Source organism: Psammomys obesus, unplaced genomic scaffold, assembly GCF_907164565.1.
Source record: "Psammomys obesus unplaced genomic scaffold, mPsaObe1.curated_primary_1811, whole genome shotgun sequence".
NCBI lineage: Eukaryota > Metazoa > Chordata > Mammalia > Rodentia > Muridae > Psammomys > Psammomys obesus.
Window position 1 is genome coordinate 11,146,155 of NW_026596166.1, and position 17,437 is coordinate 11,163,591.

Sequence of the window (17,437 nt, forward strand, 5' to 3'; positions counted from 1 at the left end):
ACACACACACACACACACACACACACACACACACACACACACACACAGGTATAATCTGCCAGATGTGACAGATTATACCTATAATCCCAGGAGGTGCTCTTAAATTCCAGGCTAAACAAAAAGCTACATATAATCTCATTTATCTGAACTTGTCAAAATAGGATCAGGAAATAACTTAGTGATTGCAAATAGCAAGTTTGGAAAGGAAATAGAAGTATTACTAATACAACATTGCTTTGGGGAGGGGCAGGAAGGTGATAAAAATTTTTGGAATTATAGCAGTGTGCATGAGAACACACAGAAATACAAATAAATAAATTAAAAAAAATTTTTTGGTCCCTAATACTGCAACAACAGGTAGGACCTTGAAGTCAAAATATGATAAAAACATTTAAGGTAGAACACGATTGAAACTGTTGTGCTAAGTATCACTTTGACATCTTGCTCTGTGGAAACCCTGTGCTTTGGTCTTGAAACATAGCATTGCCGTTGTAGGAGAGCCCATCCCTCCGCGGACTTTGACTGAGGCCGGCACAATGGCACTTTGCTACAGTGCTGCTTGGGATGCACGGGTGATCACTAGTGCCTGGTGGGTGCACCATCATCAGGTAATGAGGGCGGTGGTCCCTTTTCTTAATCTCTTAAGAGCTCCACCTCACTACAAATGGCTAGGATGTAGAAGGTAGGCAAATACCTACCTTGACAAAGTTTGTTTAAGCAGTAGAGAAAAATACATGCATACCAGGTAGCCAGTGCTGGGAAGAGGAAAACAATTTTTTTTTTCTTTTCTTTTTTCCCTGAGGCAGGGTCTGTCTCACTATGTAGAGTTGGCTGGGCTGAAACTTGCCTCGTAGGCCAGGCTGGTCAGAGATTTGCCTGTCTTTGTTTCCTGAACACTTGCATTAAAGGTGTGTGTATCATAGCTTGCTAAGAAGAAAAAGTTTAAAGCATGCAATGAGATAGAATTTGAATAAAATAACAGGTATTAGTAAGATTTGAATAAAGAGCTAAGTCAACAGAGTGACCCATGGAGTTATACTGGGTAGAGAATGGTCTGGCAATGACTGAAATGTTGAACTTTATTTATCTTGGTTAGGATCTTCTGAATTCTCTTTTGCCTATCCAGAAAAGAGGCATAACGTGCGTTTTATGTATTCACTTGGTTTTAGTAATTGTTCTTCTTTATCTAAATGCTGTTTTGTTTTTGTTGTAGTGGAGATGCACTTAGAGACATTGTATTGAGCAAGTGCCCTTAGCCCTCTATTTTACTTTTATTTTAGTGATTAGATCTAAGTTTCCACAGCTGGCATTGAACTCACTTTATATCCCACTCAGGAGTTGAACTCTCAGTCCTCCTTGCTTTAGCCATCCAAGTTGCTAGGACTTGAAGCCTAAGCCACCAAGCCTAGCTATTAGTGCTGTTTCATATTAATCCATTTTGTTTTTTACTTCCCACTACAAATAGATTCACATTTTCAAAAATTGTAGTTGATGCACTAATTACAGTTGCTACGTTAATTCTACAATAATCAAAAATTATGTGGTAGGTTAAAAAATCAATTTCATTATCATCCTTGAGATTTGTTTCATTTTTTATTATTGGCTCTTCTGTGATGGGTTTTAGGAAATTATCTACTTGAGAGATAATATTTTAAATTATATGTATTTAAAGTATGAGTGCTCTATCTGCATAGACACACCTGTGTATATGACAGTATGGGTGGCTGTGAGCCACCATCTGGGTGCTGGGAATTGAACTCAGGACCTCTGGAAGAGCAGCCAGTGCTCTTAACCTCTGAGCCATCTCTCCAGCCTCTGAGGGATAATATTTTATACCTCTACTATTAATTGAAGGGACTGTTTCTAACTAAAAAGATACATTCAAATTTAGAGGATTTACAAATGTGTATAAGTTTTGGAATAAGCTCCTTTACTTCCAAACTACATTTTAAAAAAAATGCTGTCATCTTTATTTCCTAGGAAAAGCTGTTTTAGCAGCTGGGGAGGTGGCTCAGTCAGTAAAGGCCCTTGTCATCAAGCCTGTTGATCTGAGTTCAGTCCTTGGGATCCACATGGTGGAAGGGAAGAACCAACTTCTTGCAAGCTATTCTCTGATCTCCACAGCGCGTGTGCATGCGCCCCCACACACTAAATTACTAAAATGTGGGGGCTGGAAAGAAGATTCAGCTGTTAAAAGACTGTGTACTGCTTTTTCAGAGAGCCTAAGTTCGATTCCTAGCATCTACTTTGGGCAGCTCACAGCTACCTGTAACTCCAGCTCCAGGGAATCCACCACCCTGTTCTTAACTCAAGCAGACACATGCACATACTCACACACAAACACGCATACACAGACATTATTTAAAATCAGAGCAGGGCGGTGGGGGCAGACACCTTTAGTTCTGGCACTTGGAAGCAGAGGCAGGAAGATCTCTGAGTTTAAGGCCATCCTGTTCTACAGAGTTAAGTTCCAGGACAGCCAGGACTACACAGAGAAACTATCTCTGAAAATAATAATAATAAAAGAAATCTTTGAAAGTATTTTTAAGGAAAAGGAAAGCTGTTTTACTATTTAAAAAAAAAAAAAAAGAATCCCAGGGCTGGAGAGATGGCTCGGCAGTTAAGAGCACTGTCTGCTCTTCCAGAGGTCCTGAGTTCAGTTCCCAGCAACCATGTGGTGGCTCAAAACAACCTATACTGGGATCTGATGCCCTCTTCTGGCATGCAGGTGTACATGCAGATAGAGCACTCATATACATAAAATAAATAAATAAATCTTTAGGGGGGCAAGAAAAAGGATCTCAGAGCTAGGCACAGTGACACTTGCCTGTAATCTCAGCACTCAGGGAGGCAGAGGCAGCCGGATCTGTGTGAATTCGAGGTCAGCCTGGTCTACAAAGTGAGTCTAGGACAGCCAAGGCTACACAGAGAAACCCTGTCTCGAAAAACAAAACATATATGTGTGTGTTTGTGACTAATAATTTTATTTTGTAGTAAACTTATTAAACTTATTCTTTTCTAATTATATCCTATGCTGGAAGAAAAAGCTAGTTCTAATCTAGTCTGTGGCATTTTATTGGAATAGTAGATCTTTTGTGTAAGCATATCTGTTGTTGGAAAGAATATCTGCCTCTTCAGTGTTGAGAAGTTTTGCTAAATTATAAAGTTTTCAGACTTAGAGGTGCGTGCTTGAATATGGTTATTTCTTCCTCTTGAGTAGAAAAAAATATGTATTTTTGAAAGAGCATCTTCCTGGTATAAAAAGCCCAGAGCCATTTAAAGAAGGTTTGGTAGGGCACAGTTGTAATCCTGGTACTCAGGAGGTGAAAGGATTAGAAAGAAGTTCAAGGTCTTCCTCAGTTACATAACAAGTTCAAGGCCACCCCATAATCCCTAAGAGCCTGTCTCAATTTTTTTTCTTTAGATAAGAATATAATATATAATGCATTATTGTGTTCCTCAGGTGTCTAAAACAGCACCAACAGGAGAATATTTGACCACAGGAAGCTTCATGATTAGAGGTAACAGTTTAACATGACAAATACTCCTTACTTGGATTATCTATAAAAAGGCAAGAGCCATTTTATAGATATTTATAGAGTAGAAGTGGTTTGTTATAATTGCACATACAAATTTTATTATGAAATAAGGGAATTTTTGTCTTCGCATGGCAAATTCAGCATTTGTCATGCCATCCTGCATTATGAGAATGTATTTCACAAAGTTCAGTTATAAGAATTATAGCTTAACTTTTTTTAATAAATAGATTTTATGGTTCTGACAAATTCAAAAGATGGGAGCAAGCATTCATACTTTTTCTTAATAATTATTCCTATATATAATACTAAATTTTGTGAGTGTTCATGTTACAGTACAAGGTAAAATGTATATCAACATGGGTATGGCATACTATCAGACCAAAACTGGAGAAAAAAACAGTTTTATAATATTAATGTGTATTATCTTTTTTAGGAAAAAAGAATTTCCTTCCTCCTTCGTATTTAATGATGGGTTTTAGCTTCCTTTTTAAGGTACTCTTTACTTTCTTTAGGCTTACATTTATAACTTCCTAAAGTTCCAACAGTGAGGAAGGACTCTTTCTCTAGGTAGATGAGTCCTGTGTCTGGAGACATCGAGGTGAACGAAAAGTCAGAGTGCAGGATGAAGACATGGAAACACTGACAAGTTGCACAAGTGAACTCATGTCAGAAGAAATGGAACAACTAGGTAGTTGACATGTGATGTATGTGTGTGCTTGTTGGGCACATGTGCTTGGAAGCCAGAGAACGACATTGGCTGTTTGTCAGGCACTGTCCACTTTTCTCTGGAGACTGGGTTTTTTTTACTGGTCTGGAGCTTGCTAATTGGCCAGGCTGGCTAAGCAGCGGAGCCTATCTCCTCACCATCATTGTGGGATTACAAGTGCATCCCACCACGCCTGGTGTGTTGTTAATTTTCCCCCCGTGTGGTGTCTACAGATCTAGCTCATATCCTGTGCATGGAAGGCAATTACTAAAGCTTTATATTCCCAGCTAGGCTTGTGACTTTATTTTTCTCTTGAGGCAAGATACCACTCTGTAGCTCTGGCTTGCCTGGAACTTGTCATATGGCTCAGGTTGACATTGAACTTGCATCAATCTTCTGTCTTTGTCTCCCAAGTGATGGTATTAAAAAATTCACCATCATATCTAGTCATGGCTTTGATTTTCATGCTCTAGTTTTATTTCTATATCTTAAGTAATTGTGGTTCTTCTATGATACCAGATTTTTTAAAATAGTCCAAAGTACTATCAATTTTACTGAATTTTGTTTCTGGAAATGCTAAATATGCTCTTTTTTTATACTAGGAATTGAAAAAAAATTCTAATGAATTAAAAATAGTTAAATTCATAACCAAAACACTTTTGGTAAAATTTGAGCATTTAATGGATATCTTGTAAATATATTTAACCTATAAATTTGGGTACATATGAATTAACATTTCCCTTTCGGTTTAGGAGTTAGAAATGATAGGAAGATGAATTTATATGAAGTATAGTTTTTCACATGAGACTTTTGGTTTAGGCTTTTAACTGTCATCCTAATGTTTTTGATTGTGGATATTACAAGTAAAAGCCAGTTTGCCCAGTTTTGGTTGAGTTTTGTAATATATGTGCTTTAAGTAGAGAAATACTGTGATTGCCAGAATAAATTTCCCTTCCTACTTAAGGAACCTAAAGAAAGGGTATTTGGAGTCATATTGCATTGCTTAATTTAAAGCTACAGTGTTAGATAATATGGATTGAGGCATACCAATGTTCCCTTCATAAAGTAATACACACATATACACACACATACACAATAATTTGTATTTAATTTCATGACAGCCCTGGAAAGATAGCAATTGGACCTAGTTACTAATATTAGTATTTCTTTTACCTGATTGTGAAGCTAGTTATATAATGTATACTGGTTTTCATTTATAAATTAATAAAGCTGAAGAATTTATACAACTTTTTATTGTTTTGCCTTTTGGAAGTAGTTGTGACAGACACCTTAGGTTTGTTACAGAAATATTTGCAATGTCCAAAAAACCTTTGTGGTAAAATGATCTCAGAGATCATGTAACAGCTATCCTTTCTCAGAATAGATAGTTGTGGAAATGCTCAGAAAGTTTTCTGATGAACCTTTGGGGAAACTAGGAATCGATGGAATCACGTAGCCTAATTGGGAATTGCATACTGACTTTCCTTATGGGAATCTTACAGAAGGAGGTGACAGCAGTGAAGAAGATAAAGAGGAATTGCATGAAACTCCTGTAGAAGAACCCATGACTCAGGTTGACCAAGAAGACATTGCCATTCACGGTGGGGAAGATAAACTAAATGAGGAATTAATACAGGAAGAAAGCTCTGAAGATGGAGAAGACAAAGCAGTTACAAAAGATCAAGAGCCCATTGGCGAAATGAAGGATGAGAAGGAAGACACCCTTGATTATCCCGATACTACAATTGACTTGTCCCATCTTCAGTCCCAAAGGTAACTTTAAAAAGAAGTTTTAGTTTTACTTTATAGACTGGAAATGATGATGATGATGCAATCCTTATAAAACAGTAATAGTAAGGTTGATTTCACTACTTGCACTCAACTCTTCATGTTGCACTGCTCAGTGTTATTCCGGTACTTTCACCTTCCTTTCTGTTGTTATTATTTCAGCATTGATTGACCTTCTGCTAAAAATGTCCAGGACCAAAGGAAAAAAGTACATAAAGTAGCCAAAAGTAGGTCAGATTAGAAACTACAGGCTCTGGGGATGTGGCTCAGTGATAGCATATTTGTTTTGCATGCTGAAAAGTCTGGGTTTAAACCCCAGCATTGCAGAAGCAAAATAGGAGGTTTCAAGAAAATGGTGATGGACCTGGAAAATAAACTATTAAGCAGAGTTATCCAAACTTAGAAAAACAAAACCACATTCTCTCCTATATGATCCTAGCCTCTACGTAGAAATGGGTATGGGGTAAAGCTGACCTCTAGAAAGGAGACCAAGAGGGGTTAAAAACAGACGATGAAGAAGAGTGGGGTGGAGGTAGGGTGTGCAAAAGGACACAGAATGTGAAAGAGGAAAAAGACACTACAATGAGAGTTTACCAAGGGAACTCAGGAGATAATGGGAAAAAAGATTCTCCCAAAACACATTTTATTTGGAAGTACTGCTATGAGGTTGAGGAGGTGGCTCAAAAGAAAGCATATTGTCTTTGTAGCGTGCGTGAGTTTGCAGCATTCATATGGGCCACTCAAAACAGCCTGTAACTCCAGCTCCAGGAAACCAGTGCTGCCTTCTGGCCTACCTCCACTCAAGTGTACCGACCCACATATACATTAATTAAATATCAATCTTAAAGCAAGGCTTAGTGGCGCACACCTTTGATCCCACTGGAGCCAGTCTGGTCTACAGAGGGAGTTCCAGGACAGCCAAGGCTACACAAGAGAAACATTGTCTTACACACACACACACATACACACACAAGAAAGAAAAAGAGAATCAATGTTAAACAAAAGTTTAGCAACAAATTCAGTCTCATTTTAAACAAAGAATTGGGGGGCTGGAGAGATGGTTCAGAGGTTAAGATCACTGACTCTTCTTCCAAAAGGTCCTGAGTTCCATTCTCAGTAACCACATGGTGGTTCATAACCATCTATAATGAGATCTGGTGCCCTCCAGCATGCAGGTACACATGCAGGCAGAATACTGTATAAATAATAAATAAATAAATCCTGAACAAAGAATTGGCATTTTGGTCTCCATTGACTTATCACCAAGTGAATAGTCCATTGTTCTAGTTTGTTTTGTTATTTGAGACAAGGTTTCTCTGTGTGTTTCTGGAATTTGATGTGTAGACCATGCTGGCCTCAAACTCACAGGATCCCCTTTCCCTTACCTCTGAAGTACTGGGATTAAAGGTGTGCACCACCACAATGGATGATGGGTTTTTGTTGGTTGATTGATTGGCTTATGCATTATTGTTAGAGCTCCAAAACATGTCTTCGAAGTCACTCAGACCAAAGTTAAGTCTTTGGGTGTCTCCTTGGGCAAGCGACTGTGTTTATGTATTGATTTCTGTCCTTGAAAATGGAGGGTCCCCTTCACAGGGTTATGGTGGAGACTTTAGTGCACAGTGTCTGGCAGCAGCTAGCACAGCGGATTCAGCTCTGTGAGTGGGTGTGGTGCTGCACACCCGGGATAGGTCGTTCCCAGCTACACAGGGAAGTCAAGGACAGTTTGTCTGCAAAAGAAAAAGACTAACACAAGTCACATGCCAAATGTATACAAAAGTATGGGAAGATGATTTGTTGTATTTTGCCAAATTTGAAGATTTGTAGGATTATAAGAAGATGGGCTGGAAAGGTTAAGAGCAGTAACTGTTCTTCCAAAGATCCTGAGTTCGATTCCCAGCAACTGCATGGATGCTGATAACCATCTGTAGTTAGATCTAGTGCCCTCTTCTGGCCTGCTGGCTCACACACAGGCAGGATAGTGTATAAATAAATAGATAGAAAAATGAAAACTTTAAAAGAAAATAAGAAGATGGAGTGTGTGTTAGGATTTTGTGACTGAGTGGCTTTCATAGGCTCATAAATTGTTTTGTTTTCATAGGCCTCTGCAGAAATTGGCTCCAAGAGAAGAAGCTATGAATTCAGTAAGCTATTTTTGAAGTTATGTTTTTAAAAAAAAAAAAAAAATGTGTTTTTCTGAATAATTTTCTTTTAAAACTTACTTTTGAAAAAAATAATGGTAGTGGTCTCACAGTTCCTTTTTTTTTTTTTTATTTAATAGAGTAACAGTAAATCACAAGGCCGAAGACATTTGTCAGCCAAGGAAAGAAGGTAAAAATGTTATTTATAACCGAGTCACATTTTAGAAGTTGACACTGGCTGATCAGATGACTCCATGGGTGGAAATACTGTAGGAGCCTGGCGACCTTAGTACACTCCCCAGATCCCACTGCAGGAGAGAACTGACTCCTCACAGTTGTCCTCTGACCTCCATAAGTGTTTCGTATAGCATGTGTGTGCCTACATTCACACATAAACACAGAATAATAAATAATAAGTTTAATCTTTAAAATAACTTAGCTAACACATACTTGACTATTTTGAATACTCCTTTAATCACCAAGATTCTTTTTTGTTGTTGTCTGGGTTTTATTTTTTTGTTTTTCTGTGACAGCCCTGGCTGTCCTGGAATGTGCTTTATAGACCAGACTAAACTGGAACTCAATAAAGACAGCACCACCTGGGCTATCACCAGGACTCTTTATGTCCAAATCTAATATGTTTTTGTATTTAAGCTCATCTGAGGTAGGTGAAATAGAGAAATGGTAAGACAGACCTTTAAAAAAAAAAAAAAAAAAAAGACAGCCCTTTTATTATGTATGTATAGTGATTGTAGGACAGTATGACTATAAAGCACTTGATTATTTTAAAACTTTTTTTAAAGATTTATTTTATGTATGTAAGTTGTCTTGCCTGAATGTCTACATATATACCACATTTGTGCTTGATGCCCTCAGAGGCCAGAAGAAGGTATCAACTTTTCTGGAACTAGAGTTATATACATGGTTCTGAGCCACTGTATGGGTGCTGGGAATTGAATTTGGATCTTCTGGAAGAGCAGCTGTGTTCTTTACCTCTGAGCCATCACTCTAGTCCTACAAATGATTATTAAAGGATCAATATAACACTGGTTTTTAAGTTTTTCAGTTATTCACTTATAGTAGCTATACAAATTAATAATTTCACTGTGATATTTCCACACATTCTTATACCATACTTCTATCTTAAAAAAAAAAAAAACAACTTATTTTACCTACATTGGTGTTTGTGTGAGGGTGCCAGATCCTCTAAGACTGGAGTTAAAGACAGTTGTGAGCTGCCATCTGAGTGCTGGGAATTGAACACAAGTCCTCTGGAAGAGTAGCCAGTGCTCTTAACCATGGAACCATCTCTCCAGACCCCCTTTGATCTTATCTCCCTTGGCCCTTCCACCCTCTCTTGCCCTTCCCTTTTCTCCCTATTTAATTCTAAGATATTAATAATAATAGAAATTCATGAAATTAGGAAAATTTTGTATAAAACAAAAACCTATGGACTGGGGAAATGGCTCAGGTAAGTATTTGTATGTAAGCATTTAGACCTGAGTTCAAATTCTCAGTACATATGTATAAAGCTAAGCACAGCAATGAGGACTTGTAGTCTCACAACTAGGAGGAAAATACAGAATTCTTGGGTCTTGCTGGCCAGCTAGCCTAATCAGAAACCAAGAAGACAGGGTGAGCTCCCTATGCAGTGGGAGATCCTGTTTCAGGGGACTAAGGTAGAGTTTGATAGAGCAGAACATAAACATTGCCCTCTGGGCTCTGCGTACGAATGCAGAAGAGGAATATGCCTTAGATACTCTAGCAGATAGGCACATGAGGGCAAAAGAGATACCAAGGAGAGTTAGCATTAAATCAGAGAGAGAAAGATTTGAAAGTAAAATCTGTGTATGATACTTTGGAGAAATGATAAATAGACTTGAGGTGAAAGAAAAGGAAAGTTTGTTATAAAGTCAAATGTATAGAAGGTAAAATTAGAACAACTAAGGACTCAGAGCTTTATTTTACAAGTGATATTAAGAGAATATTTGGAAATTTATGATTGGGACTATGACATAGTTAAGGAAACAGGAGATAAATATAGAAATCTGGGAAGGGCAGAGTCTAAGGAATACAGAGGAAGTCTGAGAGGCAGTGAAGGCCTGGACTAAGACAGTGCCATTGGGAATAGAAGATGCTAAAGCAGCAGGATGTACCCTTTTTTCTTAATGTGCTTGTGTTTGGGTGCACTTATTTTTTCCACCAACAACCAACAAATGTATTGAATGCCTAAGATCTGGCAAAGCCATGCTGATAGAGTACTACAAGTCTCAGTATCTGCATATCAAGGTTGTTAGTTGGATAAATGAGTGTAGAGTTGAGGAAGGATAGACAAAGGTGTATTTGGGCTGGATGGCAGAATGATACATCTTTGAAAGATTTTCAGATCTTTTCTTTCATGATCGTTGGAGCCTCTTTCTATACAGTGCCCTGGGATTCTCAGGGTAAGTAGAGGCGATCATACAATGAACATGATGCCCTTTCCTTGTACACATTTTTTTAGGGCATTTGACATTCCTAAAATTTGATATTTCTGCTTGGTTTATATTTAGAGAAATGAAAAAGAAAAAGCTTCCAAGTGACTCAGGGGATTTAGAAATGGTAGAAGAAAAGGACAAAGAAAGTACTGTGCATACTGAAGCTTACCAGAACCCAAGCAAAAATGTTGCAGCTGGACAGCCAATGAAAAGAGGACAAAAGGTAAAAACAAAAAACAAACAAACAAACAAAAAAACTTCTAAATGATCTGTTAGTTCAGTATGGCTCATAAGTGAAGCTGTGGGGTTCCTCTTGGTTTTGTATAAAGTTTAAAAGTAAAAAAGGAAGGGGCTGTTTGCTCTTCCAGAGGACCCAGATTCAGTTCCAAAACTTACATGGAAGCTAACAACTATCACTCCAGTTCAGGAAATCCAACATGCTTTTTTGGCCTCTATGGAGCACCAGCCGTTTAAGTGGTGCACAGATATACATGCAGGCAAAACACCCATATATATAATGGATTTTTTGATTCTGTGACTGAAAATTAGCTGGAAAGATAAGAGTGTACCCAATGAAGGTGTTCATCTGGCAAGGGCTTCCACTAACACAAATTCCTGATGCTAAACATATCTGAGATCATGAGTACTAGCACTGGGGCTGAAATGGTAGAGAATGCTTTCCTTCATTGTTGCTACACTGGGATTTGAAAGTTGGACAACAAGGCAGTTAATGTGATGTAGATGATATGAGGGGCATCATTTGCTTCAGTCAGTGGGAAGCAGGAAACGGTGGATCTGTGTCCTGTCAAGAGGGTTGTCACTGTATCACTAACAACCTGGTCACCTGTTGAATCACTTAGGCAAGCCTCCTCAGTCCTGGCCCTCCACCCACTCTGGAATTCACTGTACCTGTTTCATCATTCTTGCACAGGGTCCTAAGAAGGGAGGCTCACAGACTGGGGGAAGGACGAGTGGGCCAGATTTTATTTAAAGCCACTTAAAAAAAAAAAAAAAAGGTGTTATTTTAGCCTTACTTGTATTTGTGTCTTCTGTACCATTATGGCATCAGTTCCTTGAGGATGAGGGCTATGGTATATTCATCTTCTCGTCCTCCCTACTGTTCTTTATAATACTTGGTGCATTGTTCAAAAGCATATTTATTAGAACAAAAGAAACATTTAAAACTACTCTTTACTACTGATTTTTTTTAATCTTCTGATTTCAGAGTAAAATGAAAAAAATGAAGGAAAAATACAAAGACCAGGATGAAGAAGATCGAGAACTTATTATGAAATTGCTGGCAGTGAGTAAAATCATTTCTCTTGCTTTTCAGTGGCTTCTAGGCTATGAGAAACATTCAAAACCTTAGCAGGATTTGAGCCAGTAAGATGGCTTAGTGGGTAAAGGCACTTTCACCAAGACTGGCAACCCGAATTCAGTTCCTAGAGCCCACATGTTCAGAGGAGAAAACTAACTCCTCTGTGTCCTCTTAAGTCCACAGGCATGCTATGGCATGTGCAAATCTATGCTCATAAGCACATACACAAATGTAAGGAAAGCAAAAGCTTAGATTCAGAACATTAAAGTGAAACCATTTAAAGACTTAGTACTAATATGTATATTAATTTTTCCCCTTGATGAATTGAAAGTCTGCAGGTTCAAACAAAGAAGAAAAGGGGAAGAAAGGAAAGAAGGGAAAAACAAAAGATGAACCTGTGAAAAAACAGCCACAGAAACCCAGAGGTGGACCCAGGGTTTTAGACATCGTTAACAAGGAAACTCCATCGCTTCAGGTTTTAACTCATGACTTACAAGACTTAGCTGTAGATGATCCACATGATGACAAGGTAAGCCTTCCCAAGTGGGGTAACCAGAGCCAGGGACAGACAAGGTTAGTCCAAGAAAGGCAGTCTTCATCTTAGAAACAAAGACTACAATTAGTTTCATAAAAATGGGTAGTGATAGTTATTAGAAGCCTTTGGAAAATTAGTTTGAGGCTAAAGGGATGGCTTTCTATAAAGTGCTCCTAGAGAGCCTGAGTCCTAGCGCCAGAACTGGGTGTAATTTTTGTGCTTATGATCCCAGCACTGGGGAGGCCTGCTGGCCAGGGAACAGAACCCACTCAGCAAGCTCCAGGCCAGTGAAAGGTCTTTCTTAAATTGGATGGTGTTCCTGAAGATGACATCCACAGTTGCCCTCTGACCTCCACAGGTACATGGACACAAGTATATGGCACATAGCACACACAAAACCAACAGTTTTATGGAAGAGGTTTTTACATGATTCCTATGTGTTTTTCTTTAAAGATTGATTTATTTTATGTATATGAGTGCTCTACTGCGTGTACACCTGCATGCCAGAACAGGGAAGGGAATCAGTTCACTTTATAGATGGTGGTGAGCCACCATCTGGTTGCTGGGTATTGAGCTCAGGACCTTTGGAAGAGCAGACAGCGCTCTTAATCACTGAGCCATGTCTCCAGCCCTATACAATTCCTATGGAACTCAAGTTAAACTAAGGGCTTTCTTGGGTAGAGAATAAATTACTTCTGTAAGCTTTTCTATAGGACTTAAACTTTATTGTTATGTAATATTAAAAATAACTTGTCAGGTGTTAGGTCTGTTAGAGAAGCAATAAGAACATAACATTTTTTTTTAGCTAAGGTAGTTATGTAATTGCTTTATCAAATAAATCGTTTAAAGGCCACAGTTAAGTCCATCTTGATGCATGAATATTCTTGAAATAGTGAGCTTTTAAAAATAAATTTGTGTAAATTACAGGCTGCAGGTGACAGGTGTGATAATCACTGCAATACCGTCGCAATCAACTATTTTTTGTTTTTGCATTGTTTTTAGTTCAGTTATAATTACATGTTCAGTTCAATGAGATGTTTGCAGGGACTTTTTGTCACTGTTTACCCCTCTTCCGAACACTGTTGTTAATGGTTTTAAACTTCATTTTGGTTCTGAAGTTTTTACATATACCATTGCCATATCTGCAGTTTTATCTATAAACTTTATGCTCAACAATATCTATTTTAGCATATATCTAGAATTCCAGTATTTCAAGGGCCAGAGCTGGAGTGCAAGTTTAAGGCCAGCAGGTCAAGGAGAGGGAAAAATTTCTAAGAGGAATTATTACTCTTTCGTGATTATGGATTATGGTCTAACCTGGTGTGATATTAAGAAGTGGTGCTTTTAGGAAGGGAAGTCGTATCTGTAATTTATAAGAGATTAAAGGGAGCCTATCAGATGAAGACCCGGCTTCAACTGCCACATTATAGTCTTAGAGGATCCAAGTTGTATTCTTCAGTTTTGATGCATTATACAACAGCCTTATTTATCAGTTACTTTCTGCTTGTGGCTTATTGGTACAGAATTTCATAGCTGACTTTAATTTTTGTGTTTGGGACTAGGAAGAGCACGATCTGGATCAGCAGGGAAATGAGGTATGATTTGAGTTGTGTTTTATTACATTTCATTGTAATCTGTGGCCAGAATATCTGATACTACTCAAAACTGAAAAGAAAACTGCAGGTGCTGCAGCCACTAACTGGGCTTGAGGGACCATCTATGCTAGATATAACTCTGCAGATCTCAAAACGTTCTTTTGTTTCTGTTATTTTGGTGGTCTCAGGAGGTAGCCCTGGCCAGCCTCCAACTTGCTGCATGTCCTTGAAATGCCTTGAACTCAGAAGATGTCTCCCTTTGTTTCCTTGGAGCTGGGAGGCCAACCTAGCCTAAATATATACTTTATCCTTCCCCTTCCTTTGTGCCTTAATAGTCCAATTATTATGGGAATAATAATCACCATTAGGACACTTGAGAATCTGAAAATTACTTAAAAATTTGTCATCAAGCATTATGCCCCCTAAAATTCTCCCTAAGAGATGGCTCAGCAGTTAAGAGTACTCCTGCCCTCTATGTGGGGCCACTTCTGGCACACACTCACACACTTGTAGTTTATTCTCTCTCACACACATATAACTAAAAAAAAAGGCAAATAGAAGTAGCCTAGACTTTGTCACCTTTTGGCACTGTTAACAGTTTGGAAGGATGATCCTTTGTGGCCAGGCCTATCTCCCGTGTTATAAATTGGCTGCCATATTCTTGACCATTAGATGCCACCCCTTCATTCTGAAAGCCAAAATCGTGTCTAAATATTGTTCAGTCTCCTATAAGGGCTGTCAAATCCTTGATGAAGCCCAAGTGTGGTAGTACACACGTATAACCCTAGAACACAGGAGGCAGAGGCAGGTGTTGTCTGATGCCTGCCTGGTCTAGAGTCCGTTCCAGGACAGCAAAAGCTACACAATGAGACTCTTATTTTGTCTCAGGAAGATAGCTCAGTCTGTAAAGTGCTTGCCACGCATGCATGCATGAGGACTTGAACTCAATCCCTAGGACCCACATAAAAAAAAAAAACAGGCAAGGCAGCATGTACCTATAATCCTGGCATGAAGGAAGTGGAAACAAGAGGCTCTCTGGAGCTTGTTGACCAACTGGGCCTGCCCAGTCTGAGCTCTAGGTTCAATAAGAGGCTGTTAAATAATTGGAGGTTAGCAGAGGCTTTCACACACCAAAAATAAAAATCACTGGTTTAACCCAGGTGTATGTAAACCCTGTTTCTTTGCAATGGACTACAACTCCTTATAGTTGTGTAATTTTAATCTGCGATAGTTTTCCTGCAGCTTAATTGCAAGGCCAGCTTGTCTTGTCCCCCCTCTAAAAGTAATTAAATGCTACTTTGAGAACTGTTCCCATTGTTGTAAGTTGTAAATGTATATTGAAACATTATTCATGTCTTTGGAACAGTTGGGAGTTTGGGCACTGCTGTCAGACTATTTGTCTGTTAGACAAGGCTATATATTCAGGTAATTTTGTTGTGTTTTAGATCTTGCCCTTGCCCTTATGATGGCACGTTAGCCAAGGGCTCAGCAGCCTAACAGCACTCCTTCCCCCAAGCACCTACTGTTTTTTAAAGTTCGGCATAAATTCCTTTCATAATTGTTTTTATTTTCTTCTTTTAGGAAAATCTGTTTGACTCTTTAACAGGACAGCCACATCCTGAAGATGTACTAATGTTTGCCATTCCAATATGCGCACCTTACACGACCATGACAAACTATAAGTAAGTCACTATTATTTCACTCATAATAGTTGACACAATGGCTTTACAAATCTTGTGAGCTCCCTGTAATAACTCATACAAATATTTTTTTTAAGATACAAAGTGAAACTTACTCCTGGAGTTCAGAAAAAAGGAAAAGGTAATTTAGGATTTCTTTAAATTGTGATTTTAAAATAGCTTAGTGACTAAACCACAAGTGCACTGTTTTGTGCTCTATTTACAGCTGCAAAGACAGCCTTGAACAGTTTCATGCACTCCAAAGAAGCAACAGCAAGAGAAAAAGACTTATTCCGCAGTGTGAAGGTAAAGTTTCCCTTCAGAACTCTCAGTGACTGGAGTCCAGCTCTTTTCTGTTGTCTTAATACAGTTAATCCAGGAACCCTAGACTTTCTCGGCAAAAGTTGTAAATACCTTTCTTCTTACAGTAGAGTATCCATTATTATACTAAACATGACTTACTATACAGGATATGAGAATATTATGCACTTTTCTTTTTTAGGACACAGATTTATCAAGAAACATTCCTGGAAAAGTCAAAGTGTCTGCACCTAACCTTCTGCATGTAAAAAGAAAATAGCTGAAATGAAATCCTCAACACTTGGAAGAGCCAGTTTTATAACCTTTGGAAGTTAAAGAGGCAGACAATATGCTAATAGATTTCCACATCTTCAAATGAACACAATGCCTTGCTGTATCACCAAAAGGACTAAAGATGTTTTTTCCCAAGTTTTATATATATATATATATAAACTATTACAATAGTATTTCCTAAAATATTTGTGAAAATTTAGAATGATACATATCTGTAATTCTCCATTTCATGATGTAAAGCCCCTGACGTGGCTCAATTGCATAAACTACTGACCAGTGGTCGACTGTATATACCATCTAATACACATCACAGCCAATCATGAGAGGTTTTTGTTTGCTTTTGTGGGGCAATTAAATATTTAGGGTTTGTGTCTTAAACATTTTGTCAAATCTACACCAAATGCAAAAATTAACACAAGATGACAGTTGTTTTCATGCATTCATATACATCACCTTCAACCCTGATTTCTTCTTTGTAATGTCATTAAGTTGTGTGCCATTTTCTAGCAGCTCTCAATAGTTAAGTGTCTTTACAGGGCTTCTCTGAGTAGCCCTAGCTATTCTGGAATTCGCTCTGTAGGCCAGGCTGACCTCAGACCGAGAGATCTACCTTCCTCTGTCTCCCAAGTGCTGGGATTAAAGGTGTGCACCACCACTGCCAGGCTGTAACAGCAAAAGTGCTTTTTTTTTTTTTTTTTTTAATTTATTTTGCCGGGCAGTGGTGGCAGCAGGCAGATCTCTTGAGTTCTAGGCCAGCCTGGTCTACAGAGCAATTCCAGGACAGCCAAGGCTACACAGAGAAACCCGGGGGTGGGGGGGTTAAGCTTATCACTAAAGATTTCTGGCCCAGTTTTCTTCTGTCTCCGTCAGAATGGAGGGTGAAGTTATACATTATCTCTCCGTTTATGAGGTACAGACTGCTACTTTTTAATTAACTGGGTAATAAACATGACCGCATGTCCCAGGACTACACCAACACATTAATACTAAATTAATTGCAACTTGGGCTATATAAGACTGACTTACACTGCCCCCACACACACTTGGGTGTGATAGCACATTTTT

At 38.5% G+C, this 17,437-nt stretch overlaps 1 protein-coding gene across 1 annotated transcript in view; it reads left to right on the forward strand.

Annotated features, from left to right (window-relative positions):
* Nemf (nuclear export mediator factor) overlaps positions 1-17,025 on the forward strand; it is a 51,271-nt gene extending 34,246 nt beyond the window's left edge. Inside the window, exons 19-33 of the mRNA XM_055595289.1 lie at positions 496-608; positions 3,464-3,521; positions 3,973-4,031; positions 4,107-4,227; positions 5,748-6,018; positions 8,135-8,177; positions 8,315-8,364; positions 10,727-10,874; positions 11,877-11,954; positions 12,301-12,498; positions 14,067-14,099; positions 15,681-15,781; positions 15,877-15,920; positions 16,005-16,084; positions 16,281-17,025. Of these exons, the coding sequence (XP_055451264.1) occupies positions 496-608; positions 3,464-3,521; positions 3,973-4,031; positions 4,107-4,227; positions 5,748-6,018; positions 8,135-8,177; positions 8,315-8,364; positions 10,727-10,874; positions 11,877-11,954; positions 12,301-12,498; positions 14,067-14,099; positions 15,681-15,781; positions 15,877-15,920; positions 16,005-16,084; positions 16,281-16,358 (1,475 nt within the window). The 3' untranslated portion in view covers positions 16,359-17,025. The remainder of the gene's footprint in view (positions 1-495; positions 609-3,463; positions 3,522-3,972; positions 4,032-4,106; positions 4,228-5,747; positions 6,019-8,134; positions 8,178-8,314; positions 8,365-10,726; positions 10,875-11,876; positions 11,955-12,300; positions 12,499-14,066; positions 14,100-15,680; positions 15,782-15,876; positions 15,921-16,004; positions 16,085-16,280) is intronic.
* The last annotated feature ends 412 nt before the right edge of the window (positions 17,026-17,437 follow it).